Here is a 19,326-nt window from a genome sequence, read left to right as displayed (position 1 = left end):
AGAGGAGGTGGACTTGCTATCACGAGTTGGTGCCTATATATATATATATATATATATATATATATATATATATATATATATATATGTATATATATATATGTATATATATATATGTATATATGTATATATATATATGTATATATGTATATATATATGTATATATATATATGTATATATGTGTATGTATGTATGTATGTATATATGTATATATGTGTATGTATGTATGTATGTATGTATATATATTTGTAAATTCCGGACTATAGAGCGCACCTGATTATAAGCCGCACCCACCACATTTTAAGAGGGTAATCGCTTTTGTACTTACACAAGGCGCACCTGTATATGAGCCGCATGCGCCCACATTAAAACATGTAACACAATCACAGATTTAACCAAAGCCCGACTTTGAGTCCCGCGATTGTAACTGAATATAAAGTACACAGTCCAAATACCACAGCCGGCAAAATGAACGGAAAATGATATCGGTACTTAAGGTTAGATGCAGACCTGCAGAGTCTGGGTCCCGTTGAAAATAATCCAAGGGAAAAAAAAGTATATTTCCAAAGGTAAGGGTGGGAAAAATATGTATCCACTATTGTCCACTGCGTGCACAAAAACGTCTCACATTTACTCCACTTCCCGTCAGCCTCGTTGTTTTCGCCCCTTCTTTTTGTTTTGCCCGTGGAAAACATATCAGAATAAGTCTCTAAAATAAATACATTACAAAAATATACAGTTGCAAATACATATTATACATGGTTACACGTATTTACAAAGAAAGACGGTACACCGAGAGAGTTTTCAAAGCTTTAATACCGTTAATTCCGGACGATAAGCCACTACTTTTTTCCCAAATGTTCAGCCCTGCGGCTTATTCAGTGAAGCAGCCAATTTGTGTAATTTTTCTAACGGCCACCAGCGGCATTGGAGTATAAAGGGTAAGATTGATACCAGTAGAATATGTGCGCCAAGAAAGACTGCAACCTCTAGGTTTATGCATACATTGTCTGTAAAGGAAAGGTACGTTCCAATAATGAGGAAGACGCCCTTGACGGCGATAGTTATGAGGAGGAAGTTGAGGACGATCTACCGTGAATTTCACAATTATGGAATGTTTTCTTTTGACAGACACGTTTGATGCATTGCGAGCGTGATCCTACTAGCGTGTTGGTACCTTTCAAAGGAACGGTTTGGGATGAAAGTTATATTATTATTCTTAAAGCTTTGAAAACTCTCTCGGTGTACCGTCTTTCTTCGTGAATATGTGTAACCATGTATAATATGTGACCGGGGAAGGAAACGAGGTTGTCGGGCCGGGCTAACGGCTCGGATGAAGGCTAAACCCTTCAAAACGCCTCTACCATCCATTTTCCTATCCAACGTCCGCTCCCTGGACAACAAACTGGACCATCTACAAGTGGAATTCTCATCGAACCGCGAGTTGACGAACTGTTGTGCTTTGATTCTGACGGAGACATGGCTAAACTCATCTATCCCGAATGACGCGGTTAGCATTGTGGGGCTAACTGCTTTCCGCGCTGATAGAAGCGGCGAGCTCACCGGCAAAAGCAAGGGCGGCGGTCTATGCATTTACACAAACAATAAATGGTGCAGAAATGCGAAGATAATCTCGAATCACTGCTCACGAGACATTGAACTTTTGACGGTGATCTGCAGACCGTTTTACTTACCGAGGGAGTTCAGCGCGAACATCATTACGGCCGTGTACGTGCCCCCCAGCGCTAATACGAAGGAGGCAATGGACATTCTCTACCGAACTGTGAGTGAACTGCAGCATGCTTATACTGAGTGCATTTTTATTGCGGCGGGGGACTTTAACCAGGCCAATATGAAAACAGTTCTCCCGCATTTCCATCAGCATGTAAACTTTGCTACAAGAGGTAGGAACACATTAGACCTGGCCTACACAAACATCAAAGGTGCATATAAAGCAGCCCCCCGCCCCCACCTAGGCTCATCAGATCACCTTTCTGTTATGCTAATTCCTGCATACAAGCCCCTGCTTACAAGAGAAAGACCAACAGTGAAGCAGGTGAGGGTGTGGTCTGAGGGGGCTATGGAGGCACTACAAGACTGCTTTGAGTGCACTGATTGGGACATGTTTAAATCGGCTGCCACTTACAACAACAAAATAAATATAGATGAGTACGCCATTTCTGTGTCAGCCTACATCAGTAAATGCGCAGAAGACGTCAGCAATAACAAAACTATATGCACCCGTGCCAATCAGAAGCCCTGGATGACTGCTGAAATACGCAATCAACTAAAAGTACGTAACCTTGCCTTTAGATCTGGTGACAAGGAGGCGCTGTTATCAGCGAGGGCTAACCTGAACCGTGCCATCAGACTAGCAAAGCGAACGTACAGTCAAAAGATTCAGGAACGTTTCCTCAGCACAACCAACACCAGGGATATGTGGAAAGGCATCCAGGCCATCACCAGTTACAAGCCAAACACCACCCCAGTGCAGAACACTAGCATGGACTTTCTGAATGACCTCAACAATTTCTTTGGTAGGTTCGAGGCACAAAACAGCACCCCTGCAGTGAAAGCGGCTCCAAATCAGGACGAAAGAGCACTCCACCTGGACTCATCTGACGTGAGGAAGACCCTGAGAAGGGTCAACACAAGGAAGGCTCCAGGCCCGGACAACATTCCGGGGCGGGTACTTAGGGAGTGCGCTGATCAGCTGGCTTGTGTACTAACAGACATTTTCAACACCTCGCTAGACCAAGCCAAAGTACCATCATGCTTCAAATTTGCCAACATCATCCCAGTGCCAAAGAAAACCCAGATCTTATCACTCAACGATTACCGGCCCGTTGCACTGACTCCTATCATAATGAAGTGCTTCGAGAGACTGGTTAAAGAGCACATCACCTCCAGTCTCCCCTCTTCATTCGACCCCTTTCAGTTTGCCTACAGGACAAACCGCTCCACCAGGGATGCCATCTCCTCTGCGCTTCACCTGAGCCTGACACACCTAGAGGAGAAGAACACCCATGTGCGGATGCTGTTCCTGGACTTCAGTTCAGCATTCAACACCATCATCCCACAACATCTGGTAGACAAAATGGGGCTTCTGGGTTTCAACACCCCCCTGCGGAACTGGCTGCTGGACTTCCTCTGTGACAGACCCCAATCTGTGCGGATAGGTCAGAACAGTTCAGATGTCATCTACCTCAGCACGGGCTCCCCCCAAGGCTGCGTCCTAAGCCCCTTGCTGTTCACCTTGATGACACACGACTGCGTCCCTAGGTCCGCCACAAACCACATCGTGAAGTATGCTGACGACACAACGGTGGTGGGCCTCATCAGGGATGACAACGACCTGGCCTACAGAGAGGAAGTGGAGCAGTTGGTGGGCTGGTGCAAGGACAACAGCCTGGTCCTGAATGTTGACAAGACTAAAGAGATCATTGTCGACTTTAGGAAAAACCAGCCCAACCATGCCCCACTTTGCATCAACAACAAGGCTGTGGAGGTTGTCAGCAGTATCAAGTTCCTAGGGGTGCACATCACAAACAAACTCACCTGGTCCGTGAACACTGCATCTCTGGTTAAGAGGGCACAGCAGCGCCTGTACTTCCTGCGGAGGATGAGGAGAGCCCACCTGCCCCCACCATCCCTCATCACATTCTACAGGGGCACCATAGAGAGTATCCTGACCAGCTGTATCTCTGTGTGGTGTGGAGGCTGCAGCGCTACCGACTGGGGTAGTGTGAGGAGGGTAACGAGGACAGCGGAGAAAATAATCGGGACTACACTTCCCTCCATTCAGGACATTGGCCAGAAGCGCTGCTTATCCCATGCTAAGAACATTACCGGGGACCCCTCTCACCCCCATCATGGACTATTCACTCTGCTAGCCTCTGGGAAGAGGTACTGCAGTGTGCGGTGCAGGACCACCAGGCTCCGCAATAGTCTAGTCCCCCTGGCCATTAGACTGTTAAATGGTCAATCTAACATATAGTTAACTTAAATCTAAACGGCTGCTAATTTGACTTTTGCACTAGTGGCAGTTTTTTTTATAGCTTGCCACTCCTTGCACATTTGATCTCTGCACTATTGTTACTTACAGTGTTATTACTACAGTGTTATTGTTTACAATATAATGGTACTGTGTACCTGACTTGTTAACCTGACTGCCCATCTTGCACATCTGGTTAGCGTCTCTTCTTGCACTATCGGCACTATGGTAAATAACACAATACAGCTTTATTATATCTGTACACTGAAGGACACTGAGGGAAACTGTGGGAGTCAGATCCATCGACATTTCGTTCTGTATACACGTGTACTAGAATGACAATAAAGTAGATCTGAATCTGAATCTGAATCTGAATCTGAATATGTATTTGCAACTGTATATTTTTGTAATGTATTTATTTTAGAGATTTATTCTGTTTTGTGTTCTACGAGCGAATCAAAAAGAAGGGGCGGAGCAAATGCGGGCTGATGGGAAGTGGGGTAAAGCTGAGTTACCAATAGATCTGTCTGTTGTCGCAGCGGACAATAGTGGATATATATTTTTCCCACCCTTAACTTTGGAAATATTCATTTTGTTTCCTTGGATTACTTTCAACGGGACCCAGACTTTACAAGTCTGCATCATATGTTAATTACGGGTATCATTTTCCATTTCTGAAGCTAACTGTGGTTCTAGGATTGTGTACTATCTATGTGTCGCATCCCGTAAATGTGGAACTAGGTGCATTACCTCTTGCCATGATCTTTGATTTTTGCAATCCGGAGATGGAATAAGAGCTTGCTCTGTCCACTCCACGCATCGGCCCGGTATTGCAGTACCTCCGGGAACGGTGCATTCGTAATGATCGCAGCAAGGCTTTAGGGCTAGGACCTTAGCTTGGCCTTTTGGCTGAGAGTAAGTGTCCCGGCTCCTAGGCTTTGTAGCGTATTATGAACTGACCGATAACGGATAATGGATAATGAATAACGAAGATAGAACAATAACCCTTAAGCTGCGTCATGTGCTTTTCTTTATGCAATTTGCATAGTGAGAATATTTCTACGCTAATTTAATTTGTGCACAAGCTAAGAAGTTGCAGTCTTCCTCGGCGCATATATTCCACCGGTCTAAATCTTACCTTTTGTACTCGAGCGCCGCTGGCGGCTGTTAGAAAAATTACATAAATTGGCCGCCTCACTGAATAAGCCGTAGGGTTGAACGTTTGGGAAAAAAGTAGCGGCGTATAGTCCGAAATTTACGGTATATATATATATATATATATATATATATATATATATATATGCACATAAATAAATGAAATTCAATGTTTTGTTTCTTATTGTAACAAATATTGAAAAGAAAAGAAAACTATGAGGGTTTTGTATGACTTTGTTATATTAAATACATTATTGAGCTTTAAAGAACTTTCTTTCGATTCACCGCCCGCATACACCAACACACCACATCCACCACCCCCAACCCGCGGCATCGTCCTGGACCTGACCGTAGTTACTAGGCTTTTTCACTTTCAAAAGTTGGCAGGTATGCGATTTACAGGGTTGTTTAACATGACAAATATGCAAATAATATTCCACACACTCGTCCATTAAATGGGAATTGTTTGGGGAGACCCACACTGTACACCATTTTCTTCCAGATACATCCAGATGCCAAGGCCATTCTGTTTTGAGCCAAATAATCGTTACGTGGTAGCCATTCGCTTCCAGCGCCACGGAGTGACTCACAGACATCTCACTGCCTTCATTCTTATTGATTCAGTGAGTAATGTCTGCAATTGCAACCTGTATTAGTTTTTTTCTTTCATATTTGTATTGCTTTTTCTCTTTTTTTTTTTACTCTACCAATCTTCAGGTTTCGTACAGGTCCTTCAAATCCTTAAAAATGCTTGAATTTTATTGTGTTGTTTTCAAGGTGTGAAAAGTGATTGAATCTCAGGTGAAGTGCTTGTTAATGATTGAAATTGCTGCCACGTTTCCCGGCAGTCTGACTCAATAGAGCGCATATTAAATTAATAAAAATAAAGTAAGTCTGCTCGGTGGCTTCACTTTTCGATTGCATTTTTTCTTTCCTCTTTATGGCAGCTGGCATTACTTTGTATAGCTTTTCATGCGAAGCATCAACGGCCCTTCCGGGTCACGCCTGACAGACAGGTGCATTTTATCCCTAAAGAGGGCAATATGAAATGTGTAATGCAAGGATTATGTATCAATTACGGACGTTTATTTTGGTCAAAAACATTAAGATATCACTTCCCAGTGGTAAATTGTTATGGGAAGAACCTCCTGCAACTGAAAATGTAAGCTACATATACCATCATTTTTACCAACCAGCTATATATATGTAAAATATATATCTTGATTCTAACAATGTGATTATTTCTATATTGACTAACAAATGATTAAGATAAGATAATATAATCCTTTCTTTGTCCCACAATGAGGAAATGTCTTTTGTTACAGCAGTAAGACAGGGAATAATGAATAACAGCTAGAATATCAACAGTATAAATAAGTATTTAAAAATGTGAATTATAAAAAAATAAAAACCCAAATATTTTCAATTGCAGGTGTACAAAATAGTTAAAGTAAAGTGGCCAGTACAGTAATGTGCAAATATGCAAAGTCATGGAGGGTGTGCAGTCTATCAGGTGCACTGCTTATTATATAGTCTGACAGCTGCAGGAAGTAAGGACCTGCAGAACCGCCCCTTTACACACTTGGGGTGAAGCAGTCTGTCACTGAAGGAGCTCTCCAGAGCAGATACGGTGTCCTGCAGGGGAGATGTTCCTAATCATGGATGACAGCTTAGCCATCATCCTCCTATCCCTTATCACATCCACTGAGTCAAGGGTACATTCCAGGACCGAGCTGGCCTTCCTGATCAGACTGTCCAGTCTTTTCCTATCAGCCATCGAAATGCTACTCCCCCAGCGGACTACTCCGTAGAAGATGGCGGATAATTGATTTAAATGATTGATAGAAGAAACGTGCAAAGTTGCTTTGGGAACTGGTCTCTTATAAGGCTTTCGATTCATCCGTTTTTTTAAATGATTAGTTAATTTTGTGATGTGATGTTTGTTGGACCACAATTAAAAAAACAATTAAAAAAACAAACAAACAAGATAATACAGAAAAATAAAATTGCTTCCTTTGTTCCTTACCAACAGTTGGTCTTGATACCCAATTACACTGAGCTCCCTGGTTTCCAAGGTAATGAGATTGAGGGGGAACTGCGACGTGAGGAGATGATCCGCTACATGTGTCTGGATTCCTTTTTGATCACACCAATGCCCACCTTAGCTGACGTGTGCTCCAAACTTATTTGCAGTATTTCGGCCATCATTCACGATGGCGCCTTGCGTGAGTGCTTCAAACAGTCTCACATCTCATGTGTGCATTTGATTTGATTTTAGATCATAATGGTTTTCTTTCTGTTCTATCCAGCTTGTCAATGTGATCTTCAAGGCTCCCTTTCGAGCGAATGCGATCGAGTCGGAGGACAGTGCCGTTGTAAGCCCAACGTGATTGGCCGACGCTGTGACCAGTGTGCTCCAGCAACCTATGGCTTTGGAGTCAGTGGTTGTACAGGTGAGGAAGAACAAAAATACATCTCATATATTCCTTTTAAGGTTTTCAATGTGTTATATATATATATTAGTATGCTCAGATTGTCCCGTAATCGTTAAATCTAATTATGTCATCCTGTTGATTAGGCTTTTAAAATACAATGCATGTTTTTGATTAGGTCAGCATTTTTAAAATTCTCAATTTGATACTTTTATGAATCATGAATTTCAATTAAGGAATTTATAAGCTTAATTTGATTAACTCAGAGCTAGTTCTTATTATTAAGAAACAATTCCTACATAGTTAATTGTGATATTCAAGTAAGTTAGTCTTAAGCTATGAATAAGAGTTGTATACACAGACTGTAATACTCGGACTATAAGGCGTGTAATATTGAGACTAAAGTAAGTGCACATCTCATTATCAACCTATTTTTACAGTGCCAGAAATACTTATTTGCATTGTGCATTTTTCTAGGTTAAACAGTCTCTGCTCATCTTCACCTGTACGTCAATAACCCATCACTTTAATATGTATACCTGTGCATACGTAAGAGAGCTTGTATAATATTTCCTTGAAAGAATTTCTGTTTAATGTTTCTGTCATTCGCAACGGTTTTGAATTGTAATCCCTTTTCGTAATTCATCTGTGGCACTGGTGTAATAGTGTAAAAGTGTTGGGGCCCTCAACTGCCACAACCCGGGTTTAAATCCTGTTCCATACAATATATTGAGATTTGGGCCAGCGATGACTATCAATCAATCAATAATTGCTCAAATACAGAAATATACATCCACTGTATTCTGCGGGATATAAAGTGCACTGGGTTATGCGGCTCACTTTCAAATTTCTGGACATTTTGGGGGTTTTAGGTGTGCCTTACATTTCGGAAAATGGTCTTTCGTTATACAAGAAATTTGAGCTGCGAGCACAATCCTGGAACTAATTAAGCCCATATGAAGAGCCACCACAGAATCTATAATTGAAAAATGTCTTCCTTTTCAGGCTGCAACTGTCATTCAGAGGGTTCACTGAGCCACCAATGCGACCCTGTGACCGGTCAGTGCCAGTGCCGGGACGGAGCAACTGGCCGCCAGTGCTCTGACTGCCAACCCGGCCAGTGGGGCTTCCCCAGTTGCACCCTTTGTCAGTGCAACGGCCATGCAGACAGCTGTGATTCCCAAACCGGCGAGTGCAAAGAATGCAGAGACTACACAGCCGGCCATCTCTGTGAACGGTGAAAGCACTGTTCTGCCAATGTTTCCTTCGTCGCAACAGAAAATGTGATTGTGCTGGTTTGGTTCAGATGTCAGGACGGATTCTTTGGAAACCCGTTGCTGGGCTCAGGCGACCACTGTCGCCCATGTGCCTGCCCTGGCAAACCCGGTTCGGATCACTTTCACGGCGACTCCTGCCAAGTTGACCACTCCTCAAACCTTGTTATGTGTAACTGCAGAAAGGGCTATGCTGGTAAGGTAGAAACAACGAGAAGCTAAAATTATCACCATACTTTCTCAAATAAACAACGACCGTATTTTCTGAACTATAAGCCGCACCAGATTCTAAGGCGCATGGAATTACAAATACTTTAAGGGCTAGGGTTGCACAAATAATACAAAAGTGCCGTGTTTGCTCATTAATTGATCATTTGGAATCACTGATCACATTTGTATAACAATGGATGCAATAGGAATCAAACTCTGATAGCAGCATGGAGTGCACCAGATCCTATCCACTAGGGCCCTAGGAATACAGACGACGCATTGAAACGCATCAGGTTTTATCGCAAAATCTTAATTGTTTTAGTCACCCTACCAAATTGTTGATGTTATTATTGGGCCAGGCTGCAAGAATATTGACAGACATTAAACCTGTCTGTGTTACAGAAAAATCTCAAAGTCATTCGAGATTCCACACTGAATTAAGAGAAAGGCATTGTTGGAAGTAATTTGATTGTCCTGATATGTATTGACTGATCAATAATTGCACAAATATGGTAACACATTTCCAATTCGGTCTGCATATAAAGCACACTGGAATGTTAAGCGCCAATCAAATTTGTTTTTTATTTTTTTGGTGCGCCTTATAACCCTGAATATGCGGTAGATACCCTTCATTTTCTTAAATGCTCTACTGTATCTCTATATGTTACTTTGTGTTAGATCTGATTTTAATATATTTCACCTTCTTCAATTTAGGGCCCCACTGTGACCAGTGCGCCCCTGGTTACTACGGCGACCCAATGCAAACTCATGGGCAATGTCTTCCGTGCGAGTGCAGCGGCAACATCGACACTCAGAACCCTGAGTCTTGTGACCCTAGGACAGGTCAATGCCTCAAATGCCTCTACCACACGGAAGGTCCATCTTGTGCCCAGTGTCAACAGGGTTACTTTGGAAGTGCTTTGGCCCACGACTGTCGACGTGAGTTGAGTGAAAAGAGGTCCTACATACTGTATATCCCCAATAAATGTGTGCGAGCTGAAGACCAATCTTAGAGCAGATTATATTTAAGTTTGAAATCCTTGAAAATTCTTGAATTTTAATGTTGTGTTTTTAAGGAGTGAAACATTTTCGAATTTTGGGTGAATTGCTTGTAATTCCTTGAAATTGTTGCCATCTCACCAAGTCTGCTTCAATGTGACACTGACACTGCTCTCTGGTGGCTTTGCTATTGCATTTCTTCTTCCCTTCTGATAAACTGCTGCTGGCATTCATTTGTACGGCACTGTCCTATAAAGCGACATCGCCCCCTACTGGTCATGCCCAAGAAGGGAGTGGTTTCTACACCTAAACAGGGCACCAAGAAATGTGTATCACTGCAAGGATTATGTACTAATTGTGGACATTTATTATGGACTATGCAAAAAATTAAGGTAGCAGTGGTATATTATACAATTTGATGGCCTTGGGGTAGGGCGCCCATAGGGTGCTGTTTCACGGAAACCAATTACATTTTTCTTGCCCTTTCAAAAGCATCCAAGTCAAACCTAAATGCCTATAAAATACATCTTCCTGATCAAATACAGATTCAAATAGTAATTGAAAATAAAAAATACCTTATTAAGATATATAATAAAAATGACTTTAAAGCCCCGGTCCTAAGGGGCCGGTCACACAGACATTTGCGGCTGAATCACGGCCAGAAATTTCTGACTTTGAGGCGGACGCTATAGGACGCATTGAGATCGCCTTTCAGACGAGTTACGGCAGTGCATAACACGAAGTCGGAAATTCGCGCGCGGGTGGCAGAGCGAAAAAATTTTGCGCTGTTCAATTCTTGAGAGCGCGTGGACACAGCCTTTCACGAGTTTATCGAGGCTGGACCGCGGCCGTAAACTTCTGGCCGTGAAGCAGATGTCGTTGGGCGCTGTTGGACGTTTTGAGACCGCCATATAGACGAGATAGAGCAGTGCTTTACTCGCGGTCGGAAATTTCCACGTGGTTGGCCGCGTTCAAAACTTTTGAGCTGCTCAAAAGTTTGAGCACGTGTTAAACCGCGTGCCGCACACATGATCAACACGAGGTAATGACGCGGAAATGACGCGGAACGACGTGCTCTGGCCGCGGGCAGGGCGTAGTTACACATGGGTAGGACGGGAAATTTCAGCGGGTAATCGTGGGCGGAGCATGGTAATAGCATGTTCTGCGCCTGTATCGCGGTGTTATTACGTGAAATTAGCGTGTTACGCGTGTGACAGTCAAACGCCTTTCTCCGCGTATATACAGCGCGATTTGCCGAGCACACCATTGTGCTCGTGACGTCAAGGGGGTGAACATGGATCACCGTCAGCGTAGTTTCTCTTCATTTCGAATAAATCTTTCGGTGCATTAACAATGGTCGTAGCAAGGCTTTGGTGCTAGGTCCTTAGCTTGGCCTTTTGGCCGAGAGTAAGAGTCCCGGCTCCTAATCTTTGTAACGTGTTATGAATTGATCGATAATGAATAAATAGAAAAATAGATAAAACGATTACCCTCAATAAATCAATAAATCCCCCGTCAGCGTGGCAATCTCGTCTTAACTCATATTTATTTCTTGACATTTCTTTTCAAGATTATAAAATAAATATGATGCCATAGTTTGGAATTTTGATATTCACGGGACTGTGTCTAGAGCGTTTATGAATTCTACAGCCCGATAAATACATTCCTGCCGAGATTTGCAATTCCTCGCCTCTCCAAATATTTATACCTCGTTTTATCTCTCTTATAGGAAATGTAATGGCGAACATATAACCAAATTCACATCGTCTTGCAATCGTTGGGAATGTAATACAACATAATCCATTCCGTCTTTATTAAAATCGAACGGTAAATCCTTCCCCCCTCGCGTGAACGCGCATTCTGCTGCGCTTTCATCAGAAGCGATCGTATTCTATATTAAACGCTTATTAAAACAATAAAGCGAGCTAATTATAATAATTGGGAGATCCTAGTCTATATAACGCGTTTATTTAAACAATGAAGTGCGATCGTATTCTACAAAATGCGTTTGTTAACGCGGATGACAACAAAAGCGATCACAGCAGAATGTGCGTTCACGCGAGGGGGGGGGGGGGGGTGTTAGTGTTGCGTAGGAGTCGGATTTGGGCACAACACCGGCTCGGGAGCTTTTATACCCGTGGTCCACACGAGAAAATGACGCAGAAATGACGCGATGAGGAAGCGGAACAGTCGCCGGCGTCTTTTTTCCGGCCATACCACAGACGAACGGCGGGTTGTCAAATTTTGCGCATTTTCCATCCCGGGCAACCACGGGCAAAAAAAAATTTTTAGCCGTGATTCAGCCGCTAATGTCTGTGTGACCGGCCCCTTAGTGGCAATGTCTAGAAACTCTCGAAACTTTGTTCGAAAGACATATTGTATCTTGAATTTCTCGTAGCTTGAGTAGCTCATATGTCGAGGTATCACTGTATTTAGCTTATGACATTTTATATATATATATATATATATATATATATATATATATATATATATATATATATATATATATATATATATATATATATATATATATATATATATATATATATATATATATATATATATATGTATGTATGTGTGTGTGTGCGTAGTGACATTTTTTTAATGCAACTGTTTGTAATTTAACCAAAGATAATTAATAAATTCAGAGTTACTTTACATGAAGGACTAGTTCCTTTTTTTACATACCTATTACATTTAGTTACATTTCTTGTGACATCAGACCCTATGAGGTTAACCACTTCAGTGACATGGCTCTCTGTGAAAATGAGTTTGACACCCCTGACTAGTTTCTAGGCTCTGTAGGTGTCCAAAATTATTTTTTTCTCCTCTGAATGCATTTTTTTTTCTTTCAGGCTGCGCCTGTGTTACTGCTGGCACCGTCCAGTCGACTTGCATGGATGGACATTGCAACTGCGATCGTCAGACAGGCGCTTGCTTATGCAAGGCGAACGTCTCCGGCCATAACTGTGACTACTGTGCGCCTGACCACTGGAATTATGGTCAGGATCCAGGTTGCGAGCCTTGTAACTGCGACCAGCAACATTCCAGGGGAACTGAGTGCAATCTGGTTTGTGCGCAAGACAACTAGAAAAAAAAAAAAAAAAAAAAAAAAATATATATATATATATATATATATATAAATTAAGTTGTAAAATACAATTCTTTGTCCTACACAGTTCAGTGGTCAGTGCCAGTGCCGGCCAGGCTTTGGAGGTAAAAGGTGCAATGAGTGTGAGCACCTCCACTGGGGAGACCCCCGGGTGCAGTGTCAAGGTAAGACATTGACCAGAAAAGTCATTTTGAGACCAAGTTGGTCCATTGTTTTTTTCTTAGAGCCATGTATAACTGCCTGTATTTTTATGGTTGTTTATATTCAATGGTATAGGCACAGAAAATGCTAAGCCTGCTTTTCTGGTGACCCTAAATAATGCGCAGGTGTGCAGTGAGAATATCTCAACTCTGAAAAGGACCTCGAGAAGATGGTTCCTGAACAAACTTTTGCAAGTTATTATGAGACCTTTTTGCTCTGCTTTCATTGTTTACCAAGTCAAAGTGCGTAGTATGAGATGTCCCTAAAAAATTGAAAGTAGAATATTTTCTCTTTGGAGTATGTGTTAATCGTGTCCAACTGAGTTCAAAGAGCCCTTAATAATTTTTTTTTAACCGCCGATCTGTTTTTATCCTTTTAGAAAAGCTGTCCCCATGTTTTTTTCTCTTTGCTAGTGTCTCATGAAAAAAGTGAAAGTAAGAAAAGGCCTATTTTATGTATGGTTAAGATGCCAACGAAAAACCTCAATATGACAAAAGAATCCACATACGTGCACGTGCATCATGAGTGAGCAGACTGAGACTGCAATCATGACTTTAACCCAAGAGATGTTGGCAGAGAGTTGAAAAGTTCCAAATTCCGTACAGCTCCTGTAACATAAAATTGGAGTAACGTAAAAAAATGGTTTACCGTTTTATTAACTGTGTCTCCAATGTTTTTTGTTTATTTCATGCAAAAAAAAAAAGCCTAGTTGCTGGTGTTTTTGGGGCAGAAACTTATCCCTGGTTTAAACTTTGCGAATGTACAGTGGTTTCTTTATCTTGATTTTCTATTTCATTGGCATTTACAAAAAAAGAGCACATTGCTCTGCCCATTATTGTGGCTCGTTTTATTTCCGTTTCAATTGGGAAGTTCAAAGTGAGCACTGTCTCAAGAACGAAAAACCTTACCCTGCTTGGAAATAACTATTATTTGTATTTAACCTTTATGTAGTTATTACAAAAAAATAATAACCGAATAATACTTTTAGATTGTAGTTTAGTAATGGGAAGCACGGCAGCGGAGTGGTTAGCGCGAGTGCGGGACAGTTCTGAGGTCATGAGATCAAACCTTTCTGTGGAGTTTTCATGTTCTCTCCGTGCTTGCTTGGGTTTCTTCCAGGCACTCCGGTTTCGTCCCACATTCCAAAAACATGTATGTCAGGTTAATTGACCGGTCCAAATTGTCCCTAGGTGTGAATGAGCGAGTGAGTTGTCTGTCTCTGTGTGCCTTCTGGCTGGCAACCAGTTCAGGGTGTCCCTTGCCCACTGCCCGAAGATAGCTGGGAATGACTCCAGCATCCCTGCGACCCTACTGAGGATAAGCGGTGCAGATAATGGATGGATAGTTTGATAATGTTTTGTAGGTATTTTTGCATACTAATCGAACTCCCACTGTAGGCGTTATACTAGCTTTTTACCCTCTGAAATTATCTACTGATATTTTAAAAAATCTACCACCCTCTTAAATTTAAAAAACAACCCAAAAATATCAACTGGGGACTAGTATTCTAGTCTACGGGTGCATTATTTTTAAGGGAGGATAAGTCTGTATTCGAATAAACTGTTCCAACGATCACACAAGATTTTCGTTTTGGTAAAGTTTGCCCACTTCCGGTTTTAAACAAGGACAGTTTTTTTTTAATTCTGAAGTCGGTTTGTGGGTTTTTTTCGTGTAAAAAGTGTATTCTATATATCTATATCTATCTATCTATCTATCTATCTATCTATCTATCTATCTATCTATCTATATATATATATATATATATATATATATATATATATATATATATATATATATATAGGCAGCACGGCGGCGGATGTGCGGCACAGTTCATGTCTTGGGAACCTCCTGCGTGGGTTCAAATCCAGCTCCTGTGCGGAGTTTGTATGTTCTCCCCGTGCTTGCGTGGGTTTCCTCCGGGCACTCCGGTTTCCTCCCACATTCCAAAAACATGCATTTCAGGTGAATTGGCCGGTCCAAATTGTCCCTAGGTGTGATTAAGCGAGTGAGTTGTCTGTCCCTGTGTGCCCTGCGATTGGCTGGGAACCAGTTCAGGGTGGCCCCTGCCCACTGCCTGATGATTGCTGGGATGGGCTCCAGCACCCCTGCGACCCTACTGAGGATAAGCGGTACAGATAATGGATGGATGGATGGATGGATATATCATTCACTTGTTAATGATATGTTAGTGTGCGTTGCTGTCATATTGGATAGTCCCAGCTTGATTCTGTGGATTTTATTTTTTTCGGCAATTTTGCGGCTATACAGAAATTAGAAAGCCATTTGGTGTTTGGGTATTTTCTTTCCTTTTAATTCTTAACGTTCACCTTTTTCTTCCCCCTAAATGAATTTGCTTGTTTTGTTGCCCACTCCAGAGTGTAACTGCCACCCTGAAGGCTCTGAAGTAGCACAGTGTGATCGGACCAGTGGAGCATGCCTGTGCAAGGCGGGCGCAGCAGGGAAGAGATGTGACGAATGCGCCCGAGGTTTCACTGGTGTCTTCCCTGAGTGCACGCAGTGTCATGCTTGCTTTCAGTTGTGGGATGATGTGGTTTGCCAGCTCAAACGAGACCTGGAGCATATCCAGTACACGGCAAACAAAATCTTGGAGAGTGGCGTTACACCTGGGATTAACAATTCCCGCATCAGATACTTGGAGGAGAAGCTAAAGCAGGTGCAGGATCTGATTGGTCATGACAACAGTGAACAAATCCATCAGCTACTTGGACAGAGCATCGATGACCTCAGGTGAATAATCACAATTACTCGGGGTGTTAGCCAGGTAACTGTCCAAAACAGCGAAAATGTGCCAATACTCTTTGCAGGATTCATATAGGTGCTTGAAATGCTTGAAAATGCTTGAATTTTAATGTTGATCAGGTAATTTTAATTACGCCTGCTCTTGTGGCTTCGCTTTGCCATTGCATTTTTTTCTTCCTTGTCATTAACAGCAGCTGGCATTAGTTTGTATGGCGTTGTCATATGATGACTTATTGCTCCCTATGTGTCACGCCCAAGAGAATCATACCAAGATGTCAGGAGGCTGTCGTTTTAATGAATGATGGTTAGAAAACAGAAAATACAAACAATGGCTAAAATGTGAAACAAGTCCGTACTCAGCATGCTGCAAAGTTTTCAAAATAGAGATGACTAGCTTAACTATTTTGCTTAATTTTTGCTACATAATACACCTAAGAAGGGCACTAGGAAATTATAAAATGTGTATGAGTGCAAAGATTACATATCAATTATGGACATTTATTATGGACAGAGTAAAAGTTTAAGGTATCGTTTCCCAACGATAAATTGTATCGGGAAGAACTTGCTGAAAGTGAAAATGATACATTTTACTGTCATTTTCACTCAACACCTATATTGTGTCATTGTTCAGATCCTTCAATATATTTGCGATGTATTCAAGATCTAAAAATCATATGTCTAAAGAAAACACAGATTTATGGACCTGAAAAGGATGTGTATAAATTGCGTATCTACAAAATACATGATTCACACCAATTTTCTTCTTTTAATGCTACTTAAGAAATTGGGAAATTCAATTTGAAAGTCCTTATGAAGTGCTTGAATTTGGCCCTGAAAAAAGGTGCATGAACCCTGTGTTTGACCACTGTCATATATTTGGATTAGCAGTTTTAGAACACAAATATTTATTCCAAATTCTTATCAAATTTAATTTGAAAAAAAAAAAAACTTAAATCTTACCATGATTTATCAATATAAGGTAGACCCCACTACCTACTTCAAAGCTTCATAACCTGCAGAATACCTGTGACCCTTTAAAATGGTTTGGTTTGATCAAAAAGGGGATGGTGTTAAGTGTGGTAGGCAAATTTCCCTCACTTAAACATGTGTGCCATAAATTAAGTACAGTACAACAAAAATAGCTGTTAAACCATTGGTATTTAATATAAAGCTATTGAAAAAAAAGATAAAGGTGTCGGGGTAATGACTCTCTTCACACATCACTGGCAATTATACATTGTTTATACATGGTGGAGTTTTTGTATTTATATAATTTAAAAAAATATTTTTTTTAAGTTTATATTAGTTCTACTATTATTTATCGGACATATATTTTATTAGAAAATTATCGCTTGATACATTGCTCTCAATGTGGAAAAACCAAGTCAAAATAATATCAATTTTTGGGTTGGGTCTAGGTTCTGTAGGTGTCCAAAATTGCAAGTTATTGAATACACTACTGCATTACACTAAATAAATCTATCTAAAAACCTGATGATAAGCATATTTCAGTCAAAAATTGTACTAAATAACAGATTGCAGATATTATTAAAATCAGTCAGACAGCCATTAAACACATCATACTCTATCAGTCACAAGTAGCTTCCCAGTAGTGAAGGCAAAATGTAGCCCCATGAATCATTCAAATCCCGCAGGAAAATGCTTCACACATGCTGGGGGTATCAAGAGAATTCGTGTCCTCGACTACACCATCATGTGGACAGAGAAATGTATAACATGCTTGCAATAAAAGGGTAAAATAAGTGTAAATCATGCTCTGAATAAACAAAAACAAAAAAGAAAATATATGTCTGAAGAGTGTTTTAACACGCTTTTTACATTAATAAGAATGTAAAATCTAAAATACTTATTCATTTTCATTTGACTCATTCAATGTCAGACATGTTTCCCAAAGTTTTTGGACTCTAGTGAAGTTAAGGGAAATCCATGGAGTTTCTTTGCTGCCTTTACCTTGAATAACAATAAAACCTAGCGAATCATTTCCCGAATCAGTCATGTGGTGCACCAGCTTCGCAGGGCTTCAAACTTCACCACTTACGTCATCAACTCACGCATTGAATTGCTGTTCATGAACTCCTCATCTAAATGACTCGTGTATGTCATTAACACATGCATCAAATCACTGTTCATGAACTCCTCATTGAAATTACTTGGTACATGCTTCAGGGATTCGAGCCAAGAAGCACATCACTGCTTCTCAGTACTGATTAAATCATTTTAACAAGTGCAATAAAATAATAAACAAAGTGCAATACAGTTTTATTATTGTATTAAACTTAGTATTTTTCCCGATTCTTTTATGGCAAGTTTATAATTTTACAGGTTTAAACAACCATCGTGGTTAGTTAGTCAACATTTTCCAAACAAAAACTTACTAAGTCTGTGAGTGATTCTGTATTTTGTCTTTAGTATATTTACGTCATTAAAAAGACTTGTTTTGTGTGTTTAGGGCCGAGATCGCATTGACTGACGGCCGCCTGATGGGTGTTGCTCGAGAGCTCAACACAACAGCAGAGGATGACAATGACCTGAGATCTTCCCTTAGCGATTTGGAGAGACAATTGATGGACATAAACTCGACCATTGCTTCTAAAAGACAGCTACTGGAAGACTACCTCACTTCAGGATTTGCTGGTAGGAAAAAATATCATGCCAATTCACCCTAAAGTGACAAGTGTTCTATTGTACAGAATGAATTTGTCAACAAACAACATTTTATACAATGTTTTGTGATAGATCAATACAAAAAGGTGAAGAAATACTATCAGGAATCTTCAGAGGCAGTGCAGAAATCGAACTCGTCGGTATCTGGTCCCCTCAGTCCAGTGGAACAGTCCAAAGAAACTCGCTTTCACACTGAAAAACTCCTGAATGCTAGCGAAGAAACGTTCCTCAGTGCCATGGCAGCTCAAAACAAATCTATAAAGGAACTGCAACAGAATGCCAATACACTGGACCAAAAAGTCCACCACCTCAGTAACAAGGTAAAAAAACAATAATGTTATCATGATGAACTCATACAATGCTAGACGTTTCTCTCAAATGGGAAGTGGGGTTCCAGCCAATTTTAACCCGCTGTGGAGGGCCTAGAAAAATGTTGTTTCAGACATATTAAAAGAGCTTTAACACTCATCTTCCATTAGAAAAAGAGTATGTTTCTAGCTTTTATCC

The 19,326-nt window shown here is 41.0% G+C and overlaps 1 protein-coding gene and 1 pseudogene across 2 annotated transcripts in view; both read left to right on the top strand.

Annotated features, from left to right (window-relative positions):
• lamb2l (laminin, beta 2-like) overlaps positions 1-19,326 on the top strand; it is a 70,293-nt gene that overhangs the window by 44,196 nt on the left and 6,771 nt on the right. For both annotated transcript variants that reach the window (XM_088332258.1, XM_088332259.1), the window contains exons 18-28: positions 5,649-5,769; positions 7,179-7,371; positions 7,456-7,599; positions 8,584-8,815; positions 8,885-9,048; positions 9,777-10,001; positions 12,917-13,131; positions 13,241-13,337; positions 15,750-16,122; positions 18,605-18,789; positions 18,892-19,139. In XM_088332258.1, the coding sequence (XP_088188384.1) occupies positions 5,649-5,769; positions 7,179-7,371; positions 7,456-7,599; positions 8,584-8,815; positions 8,885-9,048; positions 9,777-10,001; positions 12,917-13,131; positions 13,241-13,337; positions 15,750-16,122; positions 18,605-18,789; positions 18,892-19,139 (2,197 nt within the window). The remainder of the gene's footprint in view (positions 1-5,648; positions 5,770-7,178; positions 7,372-7,455; positions 7,600-8,583; positions 8,816-8,884; positions 9,049-9,776; positions 10,002-12,916; positions 13,132-13,240; positions 13,338-15,749; positions 16,123-18,604; positions 18,790-18,891; positions 19,140-19,326) is intronic.
• On the top strand, positions 4,707-4,852 carry LOC148369988 (U2 spliceosomal RNA; annotated as a pseudogene).

Source organism: Urocampus carinirostris, chromosome 3 (assembly GCF_059441175.1).
Source record: "Urocampus carinirostris isolate Australia breed hairy pipefish chromosome 3, RoL_Ucar_1.0, whole genome shotgun sequence".
Taxonomy (NCBI): domain Eukaryota; kingdom Metazoa; phylum Chordata; class Actinopteri; order Syngnathiformes; family Syngnathidae; genus Urocampus; species Urocampus carinirostris.
Note: the sequence above shows the minus strand (reverse complement) of the source record. Positions and strands in the feature narration are given on the sequence as shown.